General features: G+C 45.4%; 1 protein-coding gene across 1 annotated transcript; it reads left to right on the top strand.

Annotated features, from left to right (window-relative positions):
* The first annotated feature begins 15,899 nt into the window (after positions 1-15,899).
* On the top strand, positions 15,900-16,820 carry LOC135887899 (olfactory receptor 14I1-like). Its single transcript, XM_065415685.1, has one exon. The coding sequence runs from the start codon at positions 15,900-15,902 to the stop codon at positions 16,818-16,820; it is 921 nt and encodes a 306-aa protein (XP_065271757.1).

The raw sequence follows: 16,820 nt of genomic DNA, 5'->3' as shown, positions 1-16,820 counted from the left end.
TTCACAATGAATTAATTTTGTATCATTCTCTAATTAAAGTTTCCTTACTTAGTATCTGTTCATTAATGTCAGTTATTTCCATGACCACACAATGTCAGACCACAAACAGGTCTGATTCTGATCTCAGCTGCACCAATGCAAATCCAGATTATCTCCGCTGATGTCACTGCCACTGCCGTGATTTACACCAGTAGAAAATCTGGTCAAGTTGTGGAGTTAAATGTGTGTAAATTGCATGCACGAGAGGAATCAGACTTTTATTCTGTGCCAAAACTATATCGGATATACTGCTTGGCCACTTGCACCCATTCCATGGCCACTGAAAACAATGATGGAGAGTTGTCTTGCTTGTTTGTGTGTATAAATCAGGAGTGGCTTCATTGGAACTAAAGGACTCAGACTGGAGTAAGACTGGGGTAGGTGAGAGAAGACATTTGGGGTAGATCCTCAACACATCCGTGTAATTCCATTGACTTTGCTGGTGCTAAAGCAATTTGCAGCATCTGTTGATCTGGCCTACTGCCTCCAATGGAGCTGTATATCCATTGCCACCAGCTGAGGACTGGGCCCATTGTCTTATAAACCACCATTCATGGCCTAACCACTAGGTGGGGGACAAGGAGCCAGACTGTGTCAGTCTGGCTCACATGTACATTCAGGCGTGTGAGAGATGGAGAGACTGGCTAGAAATTACAGGGAGGTTTCTAACCACCATCGCGGCGAGATTCTGGAGCAGCCTCACAATACGAGTTGTGGGGGTCCAATGACAGAATAGTTTGAAGATAGAGCTGGACACATGTCTGAGTGGGATTGTATGATGGGGCTGCTTGTGATGGTGGGGGGCAGGGCTCAGCAGCCCTGGGGCTCACTTGCGGCATATGTCTTATGCTCCTAAATGCTTATGCTTCAAGCTTTCATCTGGCCTCTGGCAGGGGTCAGGAAGGGATTCCTCCCCCCGACCAGTATATTCTGGGAGGGTTTTTTTTTTAATCTCTGAAGCATCAGGCAGCCCTGGCTGGAGTTGGGACATTGGGTGGATGTGCCAGGGCTCTGAGATGGCACTGAGACATTCTCTCTCTCTCTCTCTCTCTCTCTCTCTCAGATGCTTGGCTGGCTGGTTCTTGCTCACATGATCAGGGTCTAATGATTACCATGTTGGGGTAAGGAAGGAATTTTCCCCCTGGCCAGATTGGCAGGGATCTTTTTGTGTGTGGGGGGGTTCGCTTTCCCCTGCAGCGTGTGGTGTCCATTTGATTCCAAAACTTAATCTCTGCTAGCGAAAAATGAACCAGGGGAATATAGGTGCGTGCTCGGTCCGGGGCCCAATCTGGTAGTACCCGATACTTGATGACATCAAATGGACACTCCCATATAATCAAACATACCTCACCCTCCCAAACCCCCACCCACCAAAAACATCTGGAACAAAGGAGTTTTGTTTTGACTCTCCTATTGACTTTCTACAGGAAAGGATTGCCCAGCTCCATTAATCCTCTTTGAATATCTTACTTAGTTTATTATTAATTACTTACTTTGTAGAGTACAAAATAAGTAATTAATAATTACTTTATTTAATTAATTAAATAAGTAATTAAGTAATTTGGTTCCGCAATCACATCCGCCAACTCCTTTGTTCCAGATGTTTTTGGTGGGTGGGGGTTTGGGAGGGCGAGGTATGTTTGATTATATGGGAGTGTCCATTTGATGTCATCAAGTATCGGGTACTACCAGATTGGGCCCCGGACCGAGCACGCACCTATATTCCCCTGGTTCGTTTTTCGCTAGCAGAGACAGGGGCTTCCCTGACTGGACTTAAGCATCTCTCTCTGAGCTAGCACACACTCCTCTCGTCGGCATCTCCCATTGCCTAGCTCAGGAGCCTCCCCTCCTAGTGTGCTGGATTTCGTCATTCCCATTCTTAGGTGTCTGTCTCTCCCTATCCATTGTATATGGAGCCCGGAGGCCTGACTCAGGCTGTGTGTGACCCTTTTGTTGTCCCAGTGATTTTCTAGGTGCCTAAAAGTTAGGTGATGCCACACTGCGGGTCACCGTGCCTGGGTCTCTTTATGGATCCAGGCCCCTAGTGGGTTTTTCAAAAGCAACTAGGCATCTAAATCCCATTGAAATCAATGAGTTTTGGACACCTAAATGCTCTACAAAAACTTACCTGGCACCTAAACACCTTTGAAAACCGGGCCTTAGGTGATGAAGTGCAGGTTTCTATACTGGGTTAGAAAACTTTTTGTAATCTCTAACCAAAATATCCCTTTTTGCAGATTGGGCCAAGTACTTCTTGTCCTATCTTCAATGGACATGGAAGACAATTGATCACCATCCTCTTTATAACAGCCCATAACATATTTGAAGACTGTTATGAGATCCCCACTCTGGGGCGGTCTTTCCCCTCCAGTCTTTTCTACTGTAAGCTCCTTGGTGGGGAGAATGTGTCTTGCCTAATATTATGGGCCTCGCATATCAGGTTCAACTATCAGATAATTAATTAATTTAAAAGCTAAGGTCCAAGGTGTCCTGAGAGCTAATTCCAACTATTCCTCTGGCTTTGTTCAGTCCCTTCACCGCTCCATTCTTCAGTTTGTCATCCGTCCAATGGGGATAATAGTTACAACTTTGAGGATAATTCATAATGAGTGGAGATACTCAAAAATATGTTGCTGAAAAAACAGCTTTTTAAAGAAAAATTGCTTGTCATTGAAAATAATCTTGGTGTGGATAAAATTCATTTTGAACTCATTTTTCTATGGGTTTTTGTTTGTCGGTGGGGGGAAGTTGCTTTTGGGTTTGGTTTTATGAAAACCTGGAGATGGAAAACTCTTTGGTATACTTTTCAAAGTTTTGGGGGGAAAGATTTCAATATCAGAAATCTTTTCCCAAACAGAAAAAATATTTACCATAAACTGGCATTTTTACCAGAGAAGTTTATTGATATGCAAATGTTTTAGTCTTCAGTTTCATTTTTTGTCCACTCACCCCCATCCAAAAGCAATATTATGGGATGTTTCTATGAAAACAGAACAATGACATTTCCCACAAAAATATAATTTTCATTTTTGGCTAGTGTTAATAATGAGTAATTAAAACTAAATTAAATGAATTTGAGTTGATGTGGGTGCAAAATTCATTGTAATTTTATTTGACAGCATCTGCTTGTCATAAGAACTGTCTAACTGGGTAAGACGTTTTGACCATCTAGTCCAGTATTCTGTCCCTGACAGTGGCCAGTACCACCTGATTCAGAGGAAAGTCTAAGAGGCTCTATAGAGGACAGTTCTCAAATAACCTGCCCATGCCGGAGTCTCATCATCCTCAGCTAGTGAATGGTCTATGGCATGAAGAAGGTGAATTTCTACCCCTCATTATCTGCTACAAAGTAATTGCATGCTCTCATTATCCAGATAGGGTGCAGTAATCAAAGGAACCTACTGGATTTGTGTGTCTAAATCCTATTGACTTTCTACAGGAGAGGATTGCCCAGCTCCATTAATCCTCTTTGAATATCTCGCTTAGTTTATTATTAATTACTTATTTTGTAGAGTACAAACATTGGCCATTATCTTTGAAAACTCATGGCGATCGGGGGAGGTCCCGGATGACTGGAAAAAGGCTAATGTAGTGCCCATCTTTAAAAAAGGGAAGAAGGAGGATCCTGGGAACTACAGGCCAGTCAGCCTCACCTCAGTTCCTGGAAAAATCATGGAGCAGGTCCTCAAGGAATCAATTCTGAAGCACTTAGAGGAGAGGAAAGTGATCAGGAACAGTCAGCATGGATTCACCAAGGGCAAGTCATGCCTGACTAACCTAATTGCCTTCTATGATGAGATAACTGGGTCTGTGGATGAGGGGAAAGCAGTGGATGTGTTATTCCTTGACTTTAGCAAAGCTTTTGATACAGTCTCCCACAGTATTCTTGCCAGCAAGTTAAAGAAGTATGGATTGGATGAATGGACTATAAGGTGGATAGAAAGCTGCTAGATCGTCGGGCTCAATGGGTAGTGATAAACGGCTCCATGTCTAGTTGGCAGGCGGTTTCAAGTGGAGTGCCCCAGGGGTCGGTCCTGGGGCCGGTTTTGTTCAATATCTTCATTAATGATCTGGAGGATGGCGTGGAGTGCACTCTTAGCAAGTTTGCAGATGACACTAAACTGGGAGGAGTGGTAGATACACTGGAGGGTAGGGACAGGATACAGAGGGACCTAGACAAATTAGAGGATTGGGCCAAAAGAAACCTGATGAGGTTCAACAAGGACAAATGCAGAGTCCTGCACTTAGGACGGAAGAATCCCATGCACTGTTACAGACTAGGGACCGAATGGCTAGGAAGCAGTTCTGCAGAAAAAGACCTAGGGGTTATAGTGGACGAGAAGCTGGATATGAGTCAACAGTGTGCCCTTGTTGCCAAGAAGGCTAACTACATTCTGGGCTGTATAAATAGGGGCATTGCCAGCAGATCGAGGGACGTGATCGTTCCCCTCTATTCGACATTGGTGAGGCCTCATCTGGAGTACTGTGTCCAGTTTTGGGCCCCAAACTACAAGAAGGATGTGGAGAAATTGGAAAGAGTCCAGCGGAGAGCAACAAAAATGATTAGGGGGCTGGAGCACATGAGTTATGAGGAGAGGCTGAGGGAACTGGGATTGTTTAGTCTGCAGAAGAGAAGAATGAGGGGGGATTTGATAGCTGCTTTCAACTACCTGAAAGGGGGTTCCAAAGAGGATGGATCTAGACTGTTCTCAGTGGTACCAGATGATAGAACAAGGAGTAATGGTCTCAAGTTGCAGTTGGGGAGGTTTAGGTTGGATATTAGGAAACACTTTTTCACTAGGAGGGTGGTGAAGCACTGGAATGGGTTACCTAGGGAGGTGGTAGAATCTCCTTCCTTAGAGGTTTTTAAGGTCAGGCTTGACAAAGCCCTGGCTGGGATGATTTAGTTGGGAATTGGTCCTGCTTTGAGCAGGGGGTTGGACTAGATGACCTCCTGAGGTCCCTTCCAACCCTGATATTCTATGATTCTATGATTCTATGACATTGGCCACTGTGTGTAGACAGGATAATGGGCTAGATGGACCTTTAGTCTGACCCAGTATGGCCATTCTTATGTTCTTAGATAGACAGATAGATAGATTTTGATCTTATTTATATAGGTGTAAATTTGTAGTAACTCCATTGACCTGAGTGGAGTTTTTCTAGATATTTACCAGTGTTAAAACCTCAGTGAGCATAAATTGATTGAATGTTATGTTCTCATGGAAACAATAATGTCAACAGTTGATTATATTTATAAAGAAACACAGAATGAGACGATGGTCCTGGGAGAAAGATAGCCATTTTCTTTTTTTGACAATAGCCTTGACCCAATCATTTTCCACAGGGCAGCATTGATATCCTCGTTCGTCATGCTATAAATGATCGGATTCATCGTGGCAGGCACCATGGAATAAAAAAACTTCCACCATGTGATCCAGACCTGAGATTGAGCTGGAGGTGGGTTTAATATAGGCAAAACTAGCACTGCAAACAAATACGGAGACAACAATGAGGTGAGGGAGGCAAGTGGAGAAGGCTTTATGCCGGCCCTGCTCAGAGGTGATTCTCAGCACTGTTTTGAATATCAGAACATATGACGCAATTATATGACACTGAAAAACTGATACAGTGGGGTGGAAAGTTTTTACTCTGTCTTTACTCAGCCAAAGCTCACAGTGGAGGAAATTCTGATCTCAGGGATGAAGCCTAAATAACTCCAATGACTTCAGCTTTACTCTGGTGTTATTGAGAACCCAGTCTGGCCCAACCAAAGTCTTGCTTGATTAAACACTTATAAGTAACTCACAATTTGGCTCCTAAATAGGCTTGTTCAGCAATTTATAACTATAGATCAATACATCAGCTTCAGATATTCCAAACCCAATTGTCTTCTCTCACATACCTTGGAGAAAGTCAAAAATGCTACCAAGAAATAAGAACCTGAAGCCAATCCCAGGTGTGAATATTCCTATGATTCACAACATGCATCTAGCCAGTGATTCCCAATTTTGTAGTTGTACATTTGATTTTTCCTTGGTTAGAGAAGCACTTTGCACTTGTCTTTATTGAATTTCCTCTTGTTGATTTTAGTCCAATTCTCCAATCTGTCAAGGTCATTTTGAATTCTTATACTGTCCTCCAAAGTCTTTGCAACCCCTCCCAGTTTGGTGTCATCTGCAATATTTATAAGCATATTCTCTCCTCTGTTATCCAAGTTGTTAATAAAAATATTAAATAATGGCCTTAAAAATGCCACCAGAAAAGAGTTGTAGGTTTTGATCATAAAACTATGGGTGGAGATTTTCACCTAGTGGACTGGGATTCCCAAATCCCATTGAAACTAATTGAAATTTTGGTGGCCAAATATCTATAGGCAACCTTGAAAATCCCATCACTGGTCATGTTGGCCCCCCCATGAACACAAAATAGCCTACATCGCCAAGAGAGAGATTGAGATGTGTTACTCTGAAGTGTTGCCCAATTCAGTTAAAATCTCACAGAATTAATTTTAATAGATCTGGTCAATAAATGGGGCAGAGGATCAGAATCCTGTTACTCCCTTCAAACAATTCACACTTTCTTTAAATAATTCATAGAAATTTAGATTTTTTTTTTTAAATCTACTATTTTGTGGGTTTTTTGGAGAAAAACTCCAAACATAGTGACTGAGTAGACTGACCTCCTGTATAACCCAGCCCAGAAACCATCCCCAAAACAATACCTAGAGCGGATCCTTTAGAAAAACATCCAATCTTGATTTCAAAGTTGTCAGTGATGTACTCTACAAAATAAGTAATTAATAATAAACTAAGTAAGATATTCAAAGAGGATTAATGGAGCTGGGCAATCCTCTCCTGTAGAAAGTCAATAGGATTTAGACACACAAATCCAGTAGGTTCCTTTGATTACTGCACCCTATCTGGATAATGAGAGCATGCAATTACTCTGTAGCAGATAATGAGGGGTAGAAATTCACCTTCTTCATGCCATAGACCATTCACTAGCTGAGGATGATGAGACTCCGGCATGGGCAGGTTATTTGAGAACTGGCCCATAATATTAGGTAAGACACATTCTCCCCACCAAGGAGCTTACAGTAGAAAAGACTGGAGGGGAAAGACAGCCCCAGAGAATTACTTTCCCAAGGTAACACAGCAGGTCAGTGGCTGGGCTAGGAATTGATGCCAGATTTCTGGAGTACAGTCCTGTGTGCCCTTAGTGTTTGCCTCACAATCTTTCCTCTAGACGCTGCTGCCTAATTTTAACTGTGATTATCTTAGTTTCTGGAAACTCTTTAGAGAAATAAAGGGCCAGAGAAATTAATTGTTGCCTCTGGGCTGTTGAGGACTCCAGGGACTGAGTCCCACAAGCCCTTTGAAAACATACGTGGATTCCTGCAGCACCAACGTTTTTGACGCACAGCTCACCCGCAGACAGCACAGATCTCAGTGTATTTCCAGCAGCTCAGCCCCAGTATGAGGGGGGAACAGCCTCTCATAATACAGTGACAGGGGCATTAGATAGAGAGATTGATCGATAGAGGGGTGTGCATGGGGCTAGAGAGAGAGGGGTAACCAATTGCAGTCTGTAGCTGGAGGAGAAAAGACATCTCAGTCTGGGAGGATTCCACACACAGACCGGCACCGTAAGTTTGCTCTTGCAATGAAATATATTTGTGAGTTACAGAGTGGCATTTTAAGGAAGAAATTGTAAGTGCCAATAGATTTTTTTTTCATATTTTTACTCTTACCTCAATTTGGGCATGGGAAACTGAGGCAGTCCAAAGCATTTACCTTAGGAAAGAGGGGGCAGAATATTCGTGCCTCAGTTTCATTCTATTGGGAGTGGGGGAATTGATCAAATTGACACATATTTTTTAGAATGGATCGAGGGTTTATGTTAAAATTGTCCAAAAATAGTGACAATCACTATTGGCTTGTTGTTGCTTTTCTCTCTGTATACATTAGTTTCTTGTTATTTCTGTCTATCTGTCTGTTTATACTTTTCTCTATATATTAGTTTGTTTATACTTCTCTATCTACCTGTTAGTTTGGGTTCGTTCTGTTTTTCTCTCTCACTCTCTGTATCGGTTCTTTTCTTACTTGTGTCTCTCTGTTAGTTTGTTGTTAGATCTATCAAACTATCTATCTATCTATCTAGCATCAGTTTGTGTCTAGTTCTCAGTTTATTGTTTCATCTGTCTATTAGATTTCTGCAAAGGTAGTTGAGTCAAGTGGGTTAGCAGTAGTGGGGACTAGGAGCCTGGATTCAATCCCCAGCTCTGGAAACGGAGTGGGGTCAAGTGGGTAAGAGTAGCAAGGACTGAGAGCCAGGACTCCTGAGTTTTATATGTGGCTCTGGGAGGAAATTCAGTCCAGTGTGTAGACGAGCCAGAACTGGGGGGTTCTATTTCTGTCTCTCATAAAGACTGTGGGACTGGCATCCCTCATAACTTAAAGCTGAGTGGTTAGGGCACTCATCTGGCCTGTGACAAACTCAGATTAAATCCCTCCCTCATACTGATGAAGAGAAGGGATTTGAATTCCCAATTTACAGGAGGGTGCCTGAGCCGTTAGGCTATGGGCTGTTCTGAAATGAGACTGTCTCAGTCTCTCCTTTTGAAGCTGCTCCACTTCGTATCAATAATTAAATAGTCATTGGAGCAGGGACTAGAACTTGGCTCTACCAGACACCAGGGGAGTGCCCCAAGTACCACGCTGGAGAATCACTCTCACGCCCCTACCCTGGCCCAATGACTCTCCATTGTCACTCACAGCAATCATTCCTGTTGGCAATGGAGAGTCACTGGGACAGAGGCTGAGATGCAGTCTAATGTACACGCTAGAGGAGGGAACTATGAGTCATGACACCTCACTTTGTTCCCAGCTGTGGGAGGGAGTTGAGTCCAGTGAGTAAAGCCAGAACTCTTGGCCTGTATTTCCAGCTCCGGGCGGGCTGTTGGATTTAGTGGGTTAGAGCAGGGAGCGAAATGGGAGTCAGGACTCCTGGTTTCTCTTCCAAGCTCTGGGAGGGAGTTTAGCTGAGTGGGTAGAGAAGCAGGAGGGGAGCCGGAACATTCGTGTCTCGCAATGAGCGTGGAAATTCGGCTAGAAGGGGGGACGAGGCATCAGGACTTCTGAACTGTATTCCTGACTCGAGTTTAATGTGTAATTATGCCTGGGTTTGGTCACCTCCATGCAAAATGCTGCTCCCATTTAGAGCAGTATAAATGGGGAATAATTCCATGGCATGCAGTGAAATTACCCCACATTCACAGCAGTGCCCCTGACAGCAAAATCAGGCCTGCCAGACCCCCGATTCCCCTCAGTAAACTGAGGATAGTAACATTTATACTCCATTATCCAGAGTTCGCCCACCTCTGGGTAACAGAGGTATACAAATACCTCAAAAGCAATTGTTCCTAATTCTCCCCTCCATCACCCTGGTGTAAATTAGGAGTAACTGCACTGGAGTCCATTGAACTGATTCTACTTTCTCTCACCCCAGTGTAAATCAGGAGTAAATCAGGAGTAACTCCATTGGAATCAGTGGGACTGTTTCCCCCATTCTCATTCCCAAAGGACTAGTAAAAGGAATTTACAAGCTGAATTGTTTTTTTTTTCTTTTTACATCCTCGGGAGTAGCTAGTTAGAAAGTCGCTGTTAACTCAGCAGCAGCCTGAGCTAAGTGCATCCCAGTTTCAGTCAACTGCAGAGGGGTGTGACCCAGCACAAGAAAACAGGAAAATGACTACAAAAGAAGAAAAAGCCAAAGAGGAGGCCCACAAGATAGCTATGGAGCTGAGAGAAAGAGAAGAGAAAGCCAAAGAGGAGGCTCACAAGAGAACTATGGAGCTGGAAAAAGCCAAAGAGGAGGCGAGAGAAAAAGAAAGGAAGCATGAACTGGAAGTAGCAAGGGCTAGGCAGGATGCACCAGCCCATCCTAGCAACTCCTCTCCAGGTACCACTTCCCATCCCAGAAAATTCCCCACCTACAAGGCAGGCGATGATACTGAGGCCTTCTTAGAAAATTTTGAAAGGGCCTGCCTTGGAAAGAGCATCACTCCAAACCAGTACATGGTAGAGCTGAGGCCGCAGCTCAGTGGACCCTTAGCAGCGGTGGCGGCTGAAATGCCTAAGGAACACATGAACAGTTATGAACTTTTTAAAAACAAGGCCAGACTCAGAATGGGGCTAACACCCGAGCATGCCCGTCGGCGGTTCAGAGCCCTAAGGTGGAAACCAGACGTGGCATTTACCCGGCATGCCTACCACATTGACAAAAATTGTGATGCCTGGATATCAGGAGCAAATGTTAAATCTCTAGAAGATCTGGTTTCCCTAGTAAAAATGGAGGAGTTTTTAGAGGGTGTTCCTGAGGAAATAGAAAGGTACATCCTAGATAGGAAGCCCAAAACTGTAACCGAGGCAGGGGAGATTGGAGCCAAATGGGTGGAGGTGGCAGAAAAGAAAAAAACTAGTAGCAGTTGGAGCGAATACCAGAAGGGGAAAGCCGAAACAAAACCTTACCACCGGGGACAACCAAAGGCCCAACCCACATCCCAAGGGAAACCCCAGACGCCTTCTCACCCCACCCCACCAGTCTCCACCAACCAACATCGCCCCAGTGATACCTTAGCCGGGCGATGTTTTAAATGTAATGAACTGGGACATATAAAGGCTCACTGCCCCAAGAACCCCAACCAATTACAGTTCATTACACCCCAATCACACCAAAGATCCCCAGACCCAGATGCCTCTCTCATACCCTCGGAGCAAAGGGAAACCTTGAGAGTGGGCGGAAAGAAGGTTATCGCTTGGAGGGACACTGGGGCACAAGTGTCAACTATCCACCAATCCCTAGTGGACCCCAAACTCATCAACCCGGAGGCTCCAGTGACACTTCAACCCTTCGTGTCACAGTATGTAACCTTGCCTACAGCCAAGTTGCATGTCCAGTACAAGGGCTGGTCAGGAATGTGGACTTTTGCAGTCTATGATAATTATCCCATTCCCATGCTGCTGGGGGAAGACTTGGCCAACCATGTGAAGCTAGCCAAGAGGGTGGGAATAGTCACCCGCAGCCAGGCTAAGCAAGCTTTCACCCCCATCCCTGTTCCTGAGCTGTCCAGCAGGGCCCCGTCTGTGTTACTGGAGACCCAAACAGAGGTGGTGGAACCGGATCCCCTGCCAATGACTGCAACAGCCGTAGTGGATCCAATCCCAGAGACCCAGCCACAGCTAGTCCCAGAACTGGAACTGGCAATGCAACCAGCAGCAGAACCATTGCCAGCACTGAGTCCAGCGCTTGCAAACCCGTCTACAACTCCAATGCCAGAGGGCACCAGCTAGTCTGAACTGGCGGAAGCAGCAGATAACCCTACCCAAGAGGCTCAGCCAGAGCCTGAGATACCACATAGTGCACCAGCGGACAGCGGTTCACAGTCAATGGAAACAGCCCCAGCACCTGCATCGCTTTCAGAGGGACCAAGCCCCAGTCCACAGTCCAAGGAGGAATTTATGTCTCCAGCATCAACGGAACAGTTCCAGGCCGAGCAGGAAGCAGATGACAGCCTTCAGAAAGCTTGGGTAGCGGCACGGAGCACCCCACCGCCTATCAGCTCTTCTAACCAATCCCGGTTTGTTGTAGAACAAGGACTTTTATACAAGGAGACTCTTTCTGGTGGGCACCAGGAAGACTGGCATCTTCAAAGACAGTTGGTAGTTCCCACTAAGTATCGGGTAAAGCTCTTGAGCTTAGCCCATGATCATCCCAGTGGCCATTCTGGGGTGAACAGAACCAAAGACCGGTTGGGGAAGTCCTTCCACTGGGAGGGAATGGGCAAGGACGTTGCTAATTATGTTCGGTCTTGTGAGGTGTGCCAACGAGTGGGAAAGCCCCAAGACCAGGTTAAAGCTCCTCTCCAGCCACTACCCATAACTGAGGTCCCATTTCAGCGAGTAGCTGTGGATATTCTGTATCCTTTCCCAAAGAAGACACCCAGAGGAAAGCAGTACGTACTGACTTTCATGGATTTTGCTACCCGATGGCCGGAAGCTGTACCCTTAAGCAACACCAGGGCTAAAAGTGTGTGCCAGGCATTAGCAGACATTTTTGCCAGGGTAGGGTGGCCCTCCGACATCCTTACAGATTCGGGAACTAATTTCCTGGCAGGGACCATGAAAAACCTGTGGGAAGCTCATGGGTGAATCACTTGGTTGCCACCCCTCATCACCATCAAACCAATGGTCTGGTGGAGAGGTTTAATGGAACTTTGGGGGCCATGATACGTAAATTCGTAAATGAACACTCCAATGATTGGGACCTAGTGTTGCAGCAGTTGCTTTTTGCCTACAGTGCTGTACCACATCCCAGTTTAGGGTTTTCACCATTTGAACTTGTGTATGGCCGCGAGGTTAAGGGGCCATTACAGTTGGTGAAGCAGCAATGGGAGGGGTTTACGCCTTCTCCAGGAACTAACATTCTAGACTTTGTAAGCAACCTACAAAGCACCCTCCGACACTCTTTAGCCCTTGCTAAAGAAAACCTAAAGGATGCTCAGGAAGAGCAAAAGGCCTGGTATGATAAACATTCCAGAGAACGGTCCTTCAAAGTAGGAGACCAAGTCATGGTCTTAAAGGCGCTCCAGGCCCATAAAATGGAAGCGTCATGGGAAGGACCATTCACGGTCCAAGAGCGCCTAGGAGCTGTTTACTATCTCATAGCCTCCCCCACCTCCCACATAAAGCCTAATGTATACCATGTTAATTCTCTTAAGCCCTTTTATTCCAGAGAATTAAACGTTTGCCAGTTTACAGCCCAGGAAACAGATGACGCGGAGTGGCCTGAAGGTGTCTACTACGAAGGAAAAAAGGATGGTGGCGTGGAAGAGGTGAACCTCTCCACGACCCTTGGACGTCTGCAGCGACAGCAGATCAAGGAGCTGTGCACAAACTTTGCACCGATTTTCTCAGCCACTCCAGGATGAACCGAACGGGCATACCACTCCATTGACACAGGTAATGCTCACCCAATTAGAACCCCACCCTACCGGGAGTCACCTCATGCCCAAACTGCTATACAAAGGGAGATCCAGGACATGCTACAGATGGGTATAATCCACCCCTCTAATAGTGCATGGGCATCTCCAGTGGTTGTAGTTCCCAAACCAGATGGGGAAATACGCTTTTGCGTGGACTACCGTAAGCTAAATGCTGTAACTCGTCCTGACAACTATCCAATGCCAAACACAGATGAGCTATTGGAAAAATTGGGACATGCCCAATTCATCTCTACTTTAGACTTAACAAAAGGGTACTGGCAAGTACCACTAGATGAACCCGCTAAGGAAAGGTCAGCCTTCATCACCCAGGCAGGGGTGTATGAATTCAATGTACTCCCTTTCGGGTTGCGAAATGCACCCGCCACCTTCCAAAGACTTGTAGACGGTGTCCTAGCGGGATTGGGAGAATCTGCAGTTGCCTACCTCGATGATGTGGCCATTTTTTCTGATTCATGGACAGAACACCTGGAGCACCTGGAAAAAGTCTTCGAGCGCATCCGGCAGGCAGGACTAACTGATAAGGCTAAAAAGTGTCAAATAGGCCAAAACAGAGTGATGTACCTGGGGCACCAGGTGGGTCAAGGAACTATAAATCCCCTACAGGCCAAAGTGGATGCTATCCAAAAGTGGCCGGTTCCAAAGTCAAAGAAACAGGTCCAATCCTTCTTAGGCTTGGCCGGATATTATAGACGATTTGTACCACACTACAGCCAAATCGCCACCCCACTGACAAACCTAACCAGAAAGAAACAGCCAAATGCAGTTCAGTGGACTGATGAGTGTCAAAAGGCCTTTCACCAGCTTAAGGCAACACTCATGTCTGACCCTGTGCTAAGGGCCCCAGACTTTGACGAACCGTTCCTAGTAACCACAGATGTGTCCAAGCGAGGCGTAGGAGCAGTTTTAATGCAGGAAGGACCGGATCAAGAATTTCATCCTGTCGTGTTTCTCAGCAAGAAACTGTCTGAGAGGGAAAGCCACTGGTCAATCAGCGAAAAGGAATGCTACGCCATTGTGTATGCGCTGGAAAAGCTACGCCCATATGTTTGGGGACGGCGTTTCCAACTACAAACAGACCATGCTGCGCTACAGTGGCTTCATACCGCCAAGGGGAATAACAAAAAACTTCTTCGGTGGAGTTTAGCCCTCCAAGATTTTGATTTTGAAATACAACACATTTCAGGAGCTTCTAACAAAGTGGCTGATGCACTCTCCCGGGAAAGTTTCCCAGAGTCAACTGGTTAAAAAATTGGTTCTTGGACTGGAACATATTGTTAGTTTTTATATAATCAGTAGTATGTCTAAAGGTACATGTGTCTTATTAACTCTGTTTTCTCCTAGAGCTCCAGGAAGAAATCACAGCCAGTGTGGAACCGGACGTCCAACACTATCTGTGATTTGGGGGGCGTGTCATAACTATAAAGGGAAGGGTAACAGCTCTCCTGTGTACAGTACTATAAAATCCCTCCTGGCCAGAGACTCCAAAATCCTTTTACCTGTAAAGGGTTAAGAAGCTCGGGTAACCTGGCTGACAGCTGACCCAAAGGACTAATAAGGGGACAAGATACTTTCGAATCTTGGGGGGTGGGGAAAGGCTTTTGTTTGTGCTCTTTGTTTAAGGGGTTGTTCGCTCTTGGGACTGAGAGGGACCAGACATCAATCCAGGTTCTCCCCATCTTTCTAAACAAGTCTCTCATATTTCAAACTTGTAAGTAAAAAGCCAGGCAAGGCGTCTTAGTTTTACTTTGTTTTCTCAACTTGTAAATGTACCTTTTACTAGAGTGTTTATCTTTGTTTGCTGTACTTTGAACCTGAGACTAGAGTGGAATCCTCTGAGCTCTTTAAGTTTGACTACCCTGTAAGGTTATTTTCCATACTGATTTTACAGAGATGATTTTTACCTTTTTCTTTAATTAAAAGCCTTCTTTTTAAGAACCTGATTGATTTTTCCTTGTTTTTAGATCCAAGGGAGTTGGATCTGTATTCACCAGGAGTTGGTGAAAGGAAGGAGGGGGGAAGGGTCAATTTCTCCTTGTTTTTAGATCCAAGGGAGTTGGATCTGTATTCACCAAGAGTTGGTGAAAGGAAGGAGGGGGGAACGATCAATTTCTCCTTGTTTTAAGATCCAAGGGGTTTGGATCTGTATTCACCAGGGAATTGGTGAAAGGTTTCTCAAAGCTTCCCAGGGAAGGGAATTAGCTTGTGGGAAATGGTGGCAGCGGACCAGATCTAAGCTGGTAGTTAAACTTAGAAGTCTTCATGCAGGCCCCCACACTTGTACCCTAAAGTTCAAAGTGGGGATACAGCCTTGACAGGAGTAATTCCATGGCATGCTGTGAAATTACCCCACATTCGCAGCAATGCCCCTGACAGCAGAATCTGACCAGTCAGACACCTGATTCCCCTCAGTAAACTGAGGATAGTAACATTTATACAACATTATCCAGAGTTCGCCCACCTTTGGGTGACAGAGATATACAAATACCTCAAAAGCAATTTTTCCTAATTCTCCTCTCCATCACCCTGGTGTAAATTAGTAGTCACTGCACTGGAGTCCATTGAGCTGATTCTACTTTCTCTCACCCCAGTGTAAATCAGGAGTAACTCCTTTGGAGTCAATGAGACTGTTTTCCCCCTCCTCATTCCCATATTATACCAATCTTCACAAGCTAAGGGTCTGACTCAAGGAAATTCAGGTGGTTTTCACAAAAGGAGAGTTATTTTACTGATCTAATCCTGGTCCTTGCTCTTGTCCCTCCATCTGCAACCATCACACGATGTCCTGAGAAAGAAAATGTCCAACCGAACCACCGTGACCGAGTTCCTTCTCCTGGGATTCTCTGATGTTTGGGAGCTGCAGATTTGGCACGTTGTGGGGTTTCTAGTGATGTACTTGGCAGCCCTGGTGGGGAATCTTCTTATCTTCATTGCCATCGCCTTCGACCACCACCTTCACACCCCCATGTACTTCTTCCTGATGAATCTGTCCATCCTAGACGTTGGCTCCATCTCTGTCACTGTCCCCAAATCCATGGCCAACTCCCTCATGAACACCAGGTCCATTTCCTATGCTGGATGTGTTGCCCAAGTCTTTTTCCTCTCCTTCTTCATCACAGCGGATTTTTCCCTTCTCATTGTCATGGCGTATGACCGATATGTTGCCATCTGCCAACCACTGCACTATGAGAGAATGATGAACAGCGGAGCTTGTGTCCAAATGGCAGCTGGTGCCTGGGTCAGTGAGATTCTCAACTCTGTACTACACACCGGGAACACGTTTGCATTGACCTTCTGTGGAGGCAACATGGTGGATCAGTTCTTCTGTGAAATCCCCTATCTACTCAAGCTCACCTGCTCTGACTCCTATCTAAGTGAAGTTAGGGTTCTTGCATTTAGTGTGTGTTTAGTCTTAGGCTGCTTTGTTTTTATGATTGTGTCATATGTTCAGCTCTTCAAATCAGTGCTCAGAATCCCCTCTGAGCAGGGACGACATAAAGCCTTCTCCACCTGCCTTCCTCACCTCACTGTGGTCTCCTTGTTTGTTTGCACTGGGGCCTTTGCCTACCTGAAACCCACCTCCAGCTCCCCATCTGCTCTGGATCTTGTGGCGGCTGTTCTTTATTCCGTATTGCCACCAATCGTGAATCCAATAATCTACAGCATAAGGAACAAAGAGATCAAAGCTGCCCTGAGGAGACTGACTGGGTGTAGGTAA

This window comes from Emys orbicularis, chromosome 13 (genome assembly GCF_028017835.1).
Source record: "Emys orbicularis isolate rEmyOrb1 chromosome 13, rEmyOrb1.hap1, whole genome shotgun sequence".
Taxonomy (NCBI): Eukaryota; Metazoa; Chordata; order Testudines; family Emydidae; genus Emys; species Emys orbicularis.
This window is presented reverse-complemented; position numbering and strand designations above follow the sequence as displayed.

What these genes read in the sequence shown, in the direction of transcription:
- LOC135887899 (XM_065415685.1), top strand. Translation starts at nt 15,900, where the DNA reads ATGTCCAACCGAACCACCGTGACCGAGTTCCTTCTCCTGGGATTCTCT.